General features: G+C 45.4%; 1 protein-coding gene across 6 annotated transcripts in view; it reads right to left on the bottom strand.

The window, feature by feature from the left end:
* Positions 1–12,308, bottom strand: part of LOC110510643 (ADP-ribosylation factor-like protein 13B) — a 50,662-nt gene that overhangs the window by 19,335 nt on the left and 19,019 nt on the right. For 4 of the 6 annotated variants that reach the window (XM_090206888.1, XM_090206891.1, XM_090206886.1 and 1 more), the window contains exons 7-8: positions 3,093–3,210; positions 1,450–1,702 (exon numbers count right to left, since the gene is read on the bottom strand). In XM_090206888.1, the coding sequence (XP_090063014.1) occupies positions 1,450–1,702; positions 3,093–3,210 (371 nt within the window). Of the gene's footprint in view, positions 1–1,331; positions 1,360–1,449; positions 1,703–3,092; positions 3,211–12,308 lie in introns of all 6 variants that reach the window. The other 2 variants (XM_090206887.1, XM_090206890.1) reach the window with 1 other exon arrangement.

Genomic DNA, 12,308 nt, shown 5'->3' with positions numbered 1-12,308 from the left:
CCAGGTAGTGGTGGAGGTGTGGGTATCTCACCAGGTAGTGGTGGAGGTGTGGGTATCTCACCAGGTAGTGGTGGAGGTGTGGGTATCTCACCAGGTAGTGGTGGAGGTGTGGGTATCTCACCAGGTAGTGGTGGAGGTGTGGGTATCTCACCAGGTAGTGGTGGAGGTGTGGGTATCTCACCAGGTAGTGGTGGAGGTGTGGGTATCTCACCAGGTAGTGGTGGAGGTGTGGGTATCTCACCAGGTAGTGGTGGAGGTGTGGGTATCTCACCAGGTAGTGGTGGAGGTGTGTCTCTCTCACCAGGTAGTGGTGGAGGTGTGTCTCTCTCACCAGGTAGTGGTGGAGGTGTGTCTCTCTCACCAGGTAGTGGTGGAGGTGTGTCTCTCTCACCAGGTAATGGTGGAGGTGTGTCTCTCTCACCAGGTAGTGGTGGAGGTGTGTCTCTCACCAGGTAGTGGTGGAGGTGTGTCTCTTTCACCAGGTAGTGGTGGAGGTGTGTCTCTCTCACCAGGTAGTGGTGGAGGTATGTCTCTCACCAGGTAGTGGTGGAGGTGTGTCTCTCTCACCAGGTAGTGGTGGAGGTGTGTCTCTCTCACCAGGTAGTGGTGGAGGTGTGTGTCTCTCACCAGGTAGTGGTGGAGGTATGTCTCTCACCAGGTAGTGGTGGAGGTGTGTCTCTCTCACCAGGTAGTGGTGGAGGTGTGTCTCTCTCACCAGGTAGTGGTGGAGGTGTGTCTCTCTCACCAGGTAGTGGTGGAGGTGTGTCTCTCTCACCAGGTAGTGGTGGAGGTGTGTCTCTCACCAGGGAGTGGTGGAGGTGTGTCTCTCACCAGGGAGTGGTGGAGGTGTGTCTCTCACCAGGTAGTGGTGGAGGTGTGTCTCTCACCAGGTAGTGGTGGAGGTGTGTCTCTCACCAGGTAGTGGAGGAGGTGTGTCTCTCACCAGGTAGTGGTGGAGGTGTGTCTCTCACCAGGGAGTGGTGGAGGTGTGTCTCTCACCAGGGAGTGGTGGAGGTGTGTCTCTCACCAGGTAGTGGTGGAGGTGTGTCTCTCACCAGGTAGTGGTGGAGGTGTGTCTCTCACCAGGTAGTGGAGGAGGTGTGTCTCTCACCAGGTAGTGGTGGAGGTGTGTCTCTCACCAGGGAGTGGTGGAGGTGTGTCTCTCACCAGGTAGTGGAGGAGGTGTGTCTCTCACCAGGTAGTGGTGGAGGTGTGTCTCTCACCAGGTAGTGGTGGAGGTGTGTCTCTCACCAGGTAGTGGAGGAGGTGTGTCTCTCACCAGGTAGTGGTGGAGGTGTGTCTCTCACCAGGTAGTGGTGGAGGTATCTCACCAGGTAGTGGAGGAGGTGTGGGGCTCTCGGGGGAGTGGTGGAGGTGTGGGTATCTCTCACCAGGTAGTGGTGGAGGTGTCTCTCTCTCACCAGGTAGTGGTGGAGGTGTGTCTCTCACCAGGTAGTGGAGGAGGTGTGGGGCTCTCGGGGGCTGCTGTCTCCTCCGTCCTCAGGGGGTCCACTCTGTGTTTCCTCTTCAGTCTCAGTTTACTAGTCTTCTTCTTCGTCCGCTCCACTGAGGCTGCACCGCTCTCTGGAGTCTGTCTCTCGCTGTCCTCTTCCTCCTCCTCCTCTTCCTGCCCTCCTTCTCTAGCATCGTTGGCACCACCCACCTGCCCTCCTGTCGGTCTCTTCTTCAGCTTGTCTTCATTCTGCATGGATGGAACACCCATGGTACACACCCATTAATACAGCTGCACCCCCCATGGCATTAATACAGATGGGACCCCCCATGGCATTAATACAGCTGGAACCCCCCATGGCAGTAACACAGCTGGAACCTCCCCATGGCATTAATACAGCTGGACCCCCCATGGCATTAATACAGCTGGAACCCCCCCATGGCATTAATACAGCTGGACCCCCCATGGCATTAATACAGCTGGAACCACCCCATGGCATTAACACAGCTGGAACCTCCCCATGGCATTAATACAGCTGGAACCACCCCATGGCATTAATACAGCTGGAACCACCCCCATGGCATTAAAACAGCTGGAACCTCCCCCCCATGGCATTAATACAGATGGAACACCTCCCCATGGCATTAATACAGCTGGAACCCCCCCATGGCATTAATACAGCTGGAACCTCCCCATTGCATTAATACAGCTGGAACCACCCCATGGCATTAATACAGATGGAACACCCCATGGCATTAATACAGCTGGAACCCCCCCATGGCATTAATACAGCTGGACCCCCCCCCCCCCCCATGGCATTAATACAGCTGGAACCCACCCCGTGGCATTAATACAGATGGAACACCTCCCCATGGCATTAATACAGCTGGAACCCCCCATGGCATTAATACAGCTGGAACCCCACCATGGCATTAATACAGCTGGAACCACCCCATGGCATTAATACAGCTGGAACCACCCCATGGCATTAATACAGCTGGACCCCCCATGGCATTAATACAGCTGGACCCCCCATGGCATTAATACAGCTGGAACCTCCCCATGGCATTAATACAGCTGGACCCCCCCATGGCATTAATACAGATGGAACCTCCCCATGGCATTAATACAGCTGGAACCCCCCATGGCATTAATACAGCTGGACCCCCCCATGGCATTAATACAGATGGAACTTCCCCATGGCATTAATACAGCTGGAACCCCCCATGGTATTAATACAGATGGAACCTCCCCATGGCATTAATACAGATGGAACCTCCCCATGGCATTAATACAGAAGGAACCACCCCATGGCATTAATACAGATGGTACCTGCCCATGTCATTAACACAGATGGAAACACCCCATGGCATTAATACAGATGGAACCTTCCCATGGCATTAATACAGATGGAACCTCCCCATGGCATTAATACAGATGGAACCTCCCCATGGCATTAATACAGATGGAAACACCCAACCCATTGATCTTGGGGCTCAAATGGCACCCTATTCCCTAAAGGGGACACTATAACGAACACATAGGGCTCTGGTCAAAACCAGTGCACTACATAGGGAATAGAGTGCCATTTCAAGCAAATCAACAAAGGTGATGCTGATTGGCCCAGTGTATTCCACACCTCATTGATGACGTTGCCGATTGGCTGGAAGGGGCTGTGTACGGCGGCGTCGTCGGTCTCCTCCTCCTCCTGCAGTGTCCGACCCTCCCTCTCCGCCTCCTCTTTCTCCTGACGGTCTCTGGGATCAGGGGAACAAAATGACTTTTTTATTTACCTCAAATGTTAACTAGGCAAGTCAGTTAATAACTCATTCTTATTTACAATGACGGCCTAAAATTCAGCTGGTTAATGTTCCCTTCACTAAGGTGTGATATCTCTCCTAACCAGCTGGTTAATGTTCCCTTCACTAAGGTGTGATATCTCTCCTAACCAGCTGGTTAATGTTCCCTTCACTAAGGTGTGATATCTCTCCTAACCAGCTGGTTAATGTTCCCTTCACTAAGGTGTGATATCTCTCCTATTGTCTACTGTATTGATATCTATCCTATTGTCTACTGTATTGTCCCCTTCACTAAGGTGTGATATCTCTCCTAACCAGCTGGTTAATGTTCCCTTCACTAAGGTGTGATATCTCTCCTAACCAGCTGGTTAATGTTCCCTTCACTAAGGTGTGATATCTCTCCTAACCAGCTGGTTAATGTTCCCTTCACTAAGGTGTGATATCTCTCCTAAACAGCTGGTTAATGTTCCCTTCACTAAGGTGTGATATCTCTCCTAACCAGCTGGTTAATGTTCCCTTCACTAAGGTGTGATATCTCTCCTAACCAGCTGGTTAATGTTCCCTTCACTAAGGTGTGATATCTCCCCTAACCAGCTGGTTAATGTCACTAAGGTGTGATATCTCTCCTAACCAGCTGGTTAATGTTCCCTTCACTAAGGTGTGATATCTCTCCTAACCAGCTGGTTAATGTTCCCATCACTAAGGTGTGATATCTCTCCTAACCAGCTGGTTAATGTTCCGTTCACTAAGGTGTGATATCTCTCCTAACCAGCTGGTTAATGTTCCCTTCACTAAGGTGTGATATCTCTCCTAACCAGCTGGTTAATGTTCCCTTCACTAAGGTGTGATATCTCTCCTAACCAGCTGGTTAATGTTCCCTTCACTAAGGTGTGATATCTCTCCTAACCAGCTGGTTAATGTTCCCTTCACTAAGGTGTGATATCTCTCCTAACCAGCTGGTTAATGTTCCCTTCACTAAGGTGTGATATCTCTCCTAACCAGCTGGTTAATGTTCCCTTCACTAAGGTGTGATATCTCTCCTAACCAGCTGGTTAATGTTCCCTTCACTAAGGTGTGATATCTCTCCTAACCAGCTGGTTAATGTTCCCTTCACTAAGGTGTGATATCTCTCCTAACCAGCTGGTTAATGTTCCCTTCACTAAGGTGTGATATCTCTCCTAACCAGCTGGTTAATGTTCCCTTCACTAAGGTGTGATATCTCTCCTATTGTCTACTGTATTGATATCTCTCCTATTGTCTACTGTATTGTCCCCTTCACTAAGGTGTGATATCTCTCCTAACCAGCTGGTTAATGTTCCCTTCACTAAGGTGTGATATCTCTCCTAACCAGCTGGTTAATGTTCCCTTCACTAAGGTGTGATATCTCTCCTAACCAGCTGGTTAATGTTCCCTTCACTAAGGTGTGATATCTCTCCTAACCAGCTGGTTAATGTTCCCTTCACTAAGGTGTGATATCTCTCCTAACCAGCTGGTTAATGTTCCCTTCACTAAGGTGTGATATCTCTCCTAACCAGCTGGTTAATGTTCCCTTCACTAAGGTGTGATATCTCCCCTAACCAGCTGGTTAATGTCACTAAGGTGTGATATCTCTCCTAACCAGCTGGTTAATGTTCCCTTCACTAAGGTGTGATATCTCTCCTAACCAGCTGGTTAATGTTCCCATCACTAAGGTGTGATATCTCTCCTAACCAGCTGGTTAATGTTCCGTTCACTAAGGTGTGATATCTCTCCTAACCAGCTGGTTAATGTTCCCTTCACTAAGGTGTGATATCTCTCCTAACCAGCTGGTTAATGTTCCCTTCACTAAGGTGTGATATCTCTCCTAACCAGCTGGTTAATGTTCCCTTCACTAAGGTGTGATATCTCTCCTAACCAGCTGGTTAATGTTCCCTTCACTAAGGTGTGATATCTCTCCTAACCAGCTGGTTAATGTTCCCTTCACTAAGGTGTGATATCTCTCCTAACCAGCTGGTTAATGTTCCCTTCACTAAGGTGTGATATCTCTCCTAACCAGCTGGTTAATGTTCCCTTCACTAAGGTGTGATATCTCTCCTAACCAGCTGGTTAATGTTCCCTTCACTAAGGTGTGATATCTCTCCTATTGTCTACTGTATTGTCCCCTTCACTAAGGTGTGATATCTCTCCTATTGTCTACTGTATTGTCCCCTTCACTAAGGTGTGATATCTATCCTATTGTCTACTGTATTGTCCCCATCACTAAGGTGTGATATCTCTCCTATTGTCTACTGTATTGTCCCCGTCACTAAGGTGTGATATCTCTCCTATTGTCTACTGTATTGTCCCCTTCACTAAGGTGTGATATCTCTCCTATTGTCTACTGTATTGTCCCCTTCACTAAGGTGTGATATCTCTCCTAACCAGCTGGTTAATGTTCCCTTCACTAAGGTGTGATATCTCTCCTATTGTCTACTGTATTGTCCCCTTCACTAAGGTGTGAAATCTCTCCTAACCAGCTGGTTAATGTTCCCATCACTAAGGTGTGATATCTCTCCTAACCAGCTGGTTAATGTCACTAAGGTGTGATATCTCTCCTAACCAGCTGGTTAATGTTCCCTTCACTAAGGTGTGATATCTCTCCTAACCAGCTGGTTAATGTTCCTTTCACTAAGGTGTGATATCTCTCCTAACCAGCTGGTTAATGTTCCCTTCACGAAGGTGTGATATCTCTCCTAACCAGCTGGTTAATGTTCCCATCACTAAGGTGTGATATCTCTCCTAACCAGCTGGTTAATGTTCCCATCACTAAGGTGTGATATCTCTCCTAACCAGCTGGTTAATGTCACTAAGGTGTGATATCTTTCCTAACCAGCTGGTTAATGTTCCCATCACTAAGGTGTGATATCTCTCCTAACCAGCTGGTTAATGTTCCCATCACTAAGGTGTGATATCTCTCCTAACCAGCTGGTTAATGTTCCCTTCACTAAGGTGTGATATCTCTCCTAACCAGCTGGTTAATGTTCCCTTCACTAAGGTGTGATATCTCTCCTAACCAGCTGGTTAATGTTCCCATCACTAAGGTGTGATATCTCTCCTAACCAGCTGGTTAATGTCACTAAGGTGTGATATCTTTCCTAATCAGCTGGTTAATGTTCCCTTCACTAAGGTGTGATATCTCTCCTATTGTCTACTGTATTGTCCCCTTCACTAAGGTGTGATATCTCTCCTAACCAGCTGGTTAATGTCACTAAGGTGTGATATCTTTCCTAACCAGCTGGTTAATGTTCCCTTCACTAAGGTGTGATATCTCTCCTAACCAGCTGGTTAATGTCCCCTTCACTAAGGTGTGATATCTCTCCTAACCAGCTGGTTAATGTTCCCTTCACTAAGGTGTGATATCTCTCCTATTGTCTACTGTATTGTCCCCGTCACTAAGGTGTGATATCTCTCCTATTGTCTACTGTATTGTCCCCTTCACTAAGGTGTGATATCTATCCTATTGTCTACTGTATTGTCCCCTTCACTAAGGTGTGATATCTCTCCTATTGTCTACTGTATTGTCCCCTTCACTAAGGTGTGATATCTCTCCTATTGTCTACTGTATTGTCCCCTTCACTAAGGTGTGATATCTCTCCTATTGTCTACTGTATTGTCCCCTTCACTAAGGTGTGATATCTCTCCTATTGTCTACTGTATTGTCCCCGTCACTAAGGTGTGATATCTATCCTATTGTCTACTGTATTGTCCCCTTCACTAAGGTGTGATATCTATCCTATTGTCTACTGTATTGTCCCCTTCACTAAGGTGTGATATCTCTCCTAACCAGCTGGTTAATGTTCCCATCACTAAGGTGTGATATCTCTCCTATTGTCTACTGTATTGTCCCCTTCACTAAGGTGTGATATCTCTCCTATTGTCTACTGTATTGTCCCCTTCACTAAGGTGTGATATCTCTCCTATTGTCTACTGTATTGTCCCCTTCACTAAGGTGTGATATCTCTCCTATTGTCTACTGTATTGTCCCCTTCACTAAGGTGTGATATCTCTCCTATTGTCTACTGTATTGTCCCCTTCACTAAGGTGTGATATCTCTCCTATTGTCTACTGTATTGATATCTCTCCTATTGTCTACTGTATTGTCCCCTTCACTAAGGTGTGATATCTCTCCTATTGTCTACTGTATTGATATCTCTCCTATTGTCTACTGTATTGTCCCCTTCACTAAGGTGTGATATCTCTCCTGTTGTCTACTGTATTGTCCCCTTCACTAAGGTGTGATATCTCTCCTATTGTCTACTGTATTGTCCCCTTCACTAAGGTGTGATATCTCTCCTAACCAGCTGGTTAATGTTCCCTTCACTAAGGTGTGATATCTCTCCTATTGTCTACTGTATTGTCCCCTTCACTAAGGTGTGAAATCTCTCCTAACCAGCTGGTTAATGTTCCCATCACTAAGGTGTGATATCTATCCTAACCAGCTGGTTAATGTCACTAAGGTGTGATATCTCTCCTAACCAGCTGGTTAATGTTCCCTTCACTAAGGTGTGATATCTCTCCTAACCAGCTGGTTAATGTCACTAAGGTGTGATATCTCTCCTAACCAGCTGGTTAATGTTCCCTTCACTAAGGTGTGATATCTCTCCTAACCAGCTGGTTAATGTTCCTTTCACTAAGGTGTGATATCTCTCCTAACCAGCTGGTTAATGTTCCCTTCACGAAGGTGTGATATCTCTCCTAACCAGCTGGTTAATGTTCCCATCACTAAGGTGTGATATCTCTCCTAACCAGCTGGTTAATGTTCCCATCACTAAGGTGTGATATCTCTCCTAACCAGCTGGTTAATGTCACTAAGGTGTGATATCTTTCCTAACCAGCTGGTTAATGTTCCCATCACTAAGGTGTGATATCTCTCCTAACCAGCTGGTTAATGTTCCCATCACTAAGGTGTGATATCTCTCCTAACCAGCTGGTTAATGTTCCCTTCACTAAGGTGTGATATCTCTCCTAACCAGCTGGTTAATGTTCCCATTACTAAGGTGTGATATCTCTCCTAACCAGCTGGTTAATGTTCCCATCACTAAGGTGTGATATCTCTCCTAACCAGCTGGTTAATGTCACTAAGGTGTGATATCTTTCCTAATCAGCTGGTTAATGTTCCCTTCACTAAGGTGTGATATCTCTCCTATTGTCTACTGTATTGTCCCCTTCACTAAGGTGTGATATCTCTCCTAACCAGCTGGTTAATGTCACTAAGGTGTGATATCTTTCCTAACCAGCTGGTTAATGTTCCCTTCACTAAGGTGTGATATCTCTCCTAACCAGCTGGTTAATGTCCCCTTCACTAAGGTGTGATATCTCTCCTAACCAGCTGGTTAATGTTCCCTTCACTAAGGTGTGATATCTCTCCTATTGTCTACTGTATTGTCCCCGTCACTAAGGTGTGATATCTCTCCTATTGTCTACTGTATTGTCACCTTCACTAAGGTGTGATATCTATCCTATTGTCTACTGTATTGTCCCCTTCACTAAGGTGTGATATCTCTCCTATTGTCTACTGTATTGTCCCCTTCACTAAGGTGTGATATCTCTCCTATTGTCTACTGTATTGTCCCCTTCACTAAGGTGTGATATCTCTCCTAACCAGCTGGTTAATGTTCCCTTCACTAAGGTGTGATATCTCTCCTATTGTCTACTGTATTGTCCCCTTCACTAAGGTGTGAAATCTCTCCTAACCAGCTGGTTAATGTTCCCATCACTAAGGTGTGATATCTCTCCTAACCAGCTGGTTAATGTCACTAAGGTGTGATATCTCTCCTAACCAGCTGGTTAATGTTCCCTTCACTAAGGTGTGATATCTCTCCTAACCAGCTGGTTAATGTTCCCTTCACGAAGGTGTGATATCTCTCCTAACCAGCTGGTTAATGTTCCCATCACTAAGGTGTGATATCTCTCCTAACCAGCTGGTTAATGTTCCCATCACTAAGGTGTGATATCTCTCCTAACCAGCTGGTTAATGTTCCCTTCACTAAGGTGTGATATCTCTCCTAACCAGCTGGTTAATGTTCCTTTCACTAAGGTGTGATATCTCTCCTAACCAGCTGGTTAATGTTCCCTTCACGAAGGTGTGATATCTCTCCTAACCAGCTGGTTAATGTCCCCTTCACTAAGGTGTGATATCTCTCCTAACCAGCTGGTTAATGTTCCCTTCACTAAGGTGTGATATCTCTCCTATTGTCTACTGTATTGTCCCCGTCACTAAGGTGTGATATCTCTCCTATTGTCTACTGTATTGTCCCCTTCACTAAGGTGTGATATCTATCCTATTGTCTACTGTATTGTCCCCTTCACTAAGGTGTGATATCTCTCCTATTGTCTACTGTATTGTCCCCTTCACTAAGGTGTGATATCTCTCCTATTGTCTACTGTATTGTCCCCTTCACTAAGGTGTGATATCTCTCCTATTGTCTACTGTATTGTCCCCTTCACTAAGGTGTGATATCTCTCCTATTGTCTACTGTATTGTCCCCGTCACTAAGGTGTGATATCTATCCTATTGTCTACTGTATTGTCCCCTTCACTAAGGTGTGATATCTATCCTATTGTCTACTGTATTGTCCCCTTCACTAAGGTGTGATATCTCTCCTAACCAGCTGGTTAATGTTCCCATCACTAAGGTGTGATATCTCTCCTATTGTCTACTGTATTGTCCCCTTCACTAAGGTGTGATATCTCTCCTATTGTCTACTGTATTGTCCCCGTCACTAAGGTGTGATATCTCTCCTATTGTCTACTGTATTGTCCCCTTCACTAAGGTGTGATATCTCTCCTATTGTCTACTGTATTGTCCCCTTCACTAAGGTGTGATATCTCTCCTATTGTCTACTGTATTGTCCCCTTCACTAAGGTGTGATATCTCTCCTATTGTCTACTGTATTGTCCCCTTCACTAAGGTGTGATATCTCTCCTATTGTCTACTGTATTGTCCCCTTCACTAAGGTGTGATATCTCTCCTATTGTCTACTGTATTGATATCTCTCCTATTGTCTACTGTATTGTCCCCTTCACTAAGGTGTGATATCTCTCCTATTGTCTACTGTATTGATATCTCTCCTATTGTCTACTGTATTGTCCCCTTCACTAAGGTGTGATATCTCTCCTGTTGTCTACTGTATTGTCCCCTTCACTAAGGTGTGATATCTCTCCTATTGTCTACTGTATTGTCCCCTTCACTAAGGTGTGATATCTCTCCTAACCAGCTGGTTAATGTTCCCTTCACTAAGGTGTGATATCTCTCCTATTGTCTACTGTATTGTCCCCTTCACTAAGGTGTGAAATCTCTCCTAACCAGCTGGTTAATGTTCCCATCACTAAGGTGTGATATCTATCCTAACCAGCTGGTTAATGTCACTAAGGTGTGATATCTCTCCTAACCAGCTGGTTAATGTTCCCTTCACTAAGGTGTGATATCTCTCCTAACCAGCTGGTTAATGTCACTAAGGTGTGATATCTCTCCTAACCAGCTGGTTAATGTTCCCTTCACTAAGGTGTGATATCTCTCCTAACCAGCTGGTTAATGTTCCTTTCACTAAGGTGTGATATCTCTCCTAACCAGCTGGTTAATGTTCCCTTCACGAAGGTGTGATATCTCTCCTAACCAGCTGGTTAATGTTCCCATCACTAAGGTGTGATATCTCTCCTAACCAGCTGGTTAATGTTCCCATCACTAAGGTGTGATATCTCTCCTAACCAGCTGGTTAATGTCACTAAGGTGTGATATCTTTCCTAACCAGCTGGTTAATGTTCCCATCACTAAGGTGTGATATCTCTCCTAACCAGCTGGTTAATGTTCCCATCACTAAGGTGTGATATCTCTCCTAACCAGCTGGTTAATGTTCCCTTCACTAAGGTGTGATATCTCTCCTAACCAGCTGGTTAATGTTCCCATTACTAAGGTGTGATATCTCTCCTAACCAGCTGGTTAATGTTCCCATCACTAAGGTGTGATATCTCTCCTAACCAGCTGGTTAATGTCACTAAGGTGTGATATCTTTCCTAATCAGCTGGTTAATGTTCCCTTCACTAAGGTGTGATATCTCTCCTATTGTCTACTGTATTGTCCCCTTCACTAAGGTGTGATATCTCTCCTAACCAGCTGGTTAATGTCACTAAGGTGTGATATCTTTCCTAACCAGCTGGTTAATGTTCCCTTCACTAAGGTGTGATATCTCTCCTAACCAGCTGGTTAATGTCCCCTTCACTAAGGTGTGATATCTCTCCTAACCAGCTGGTTAATGTTCCCTTCACTAAGGTGTGATATCTCTCCTATTGTCTACTGTATTGTCCCCGTCACTAAGGTGTGATATCTCTCCTGTTGTCTACTGTATTGTCCCCTTCACTAAGGTGTGATATCTCTCCTATTGTCTACTGTATTGTCACCTTCACTAAGGTGTGATATCTATCCTATTGTCTACTGTATTGTCCCCTTCACTAAGGTGTGATATCTCTCCTATTGTCTACTGTATTGTCCCCTTCACTAAGGTGTGATATCTCTCCTATTGTCTACTGTATTGTCCCCTTCACTAAGGTGTGATATCTCTCCTAACCAGCTGGTTAATGTTCCCTTCACTAAGGTGTGATATCTCTCCTATTGTCTACTGTATTGTCCCCTTCACTAAGGTGTGAAATCTCTCCTAACCAGCTGGTTAATGTTCCCATCACTAAGGTGTGATATCTCTCCTAACCAGCTGGTTAATGTCACTAAGGTGTGATATCTCTCCTAACCAGCTGGTTAATGTTCCCTTCACTAAGGTGTGATATCTCTCCTAACCAGCTGGTTAATGTTCCTTTCACTAAGGTGTGATATCTCTCCTAACCAGCTGGTTAATGTTCCCTTCACGAAGGTGTGATATCTCTCCTAACCAGCTGGTTAATGTTCCCATCACTAAGGTGTGATATCTCTCCTAACCAGCTGGTTAATGTTCCCATCACTAAGGTGTGATATCTCTCCTAACCAGCTGGTTAATGTCACTAAGGTGTGATATCTTTCCTAACCAGCTGGTTAATGTTCCCATCACTAA

The sequence above is a fragment of the Oncorhynchus mykiss genome, chromosome 18, assembly GCF_057628025.1.
Source record: "Oncorhynchus mykiss isolate SJ-2025 chromosome 18, ASM5762802v1, whole genome shotgun sequence".
In the NCBI taxonomy this organism is placed as follows: Eukaryota; Metazoa; Chordata; class Actinopteri; order Salmoniformes; family Salmonidae; genus Oncorhynchus; species Oncorhynchus mykiss.
Note: the sequence above shows the minus strand (reverse complement) of the source record. Positions and strands in the feature narration are given on the sequence as shown.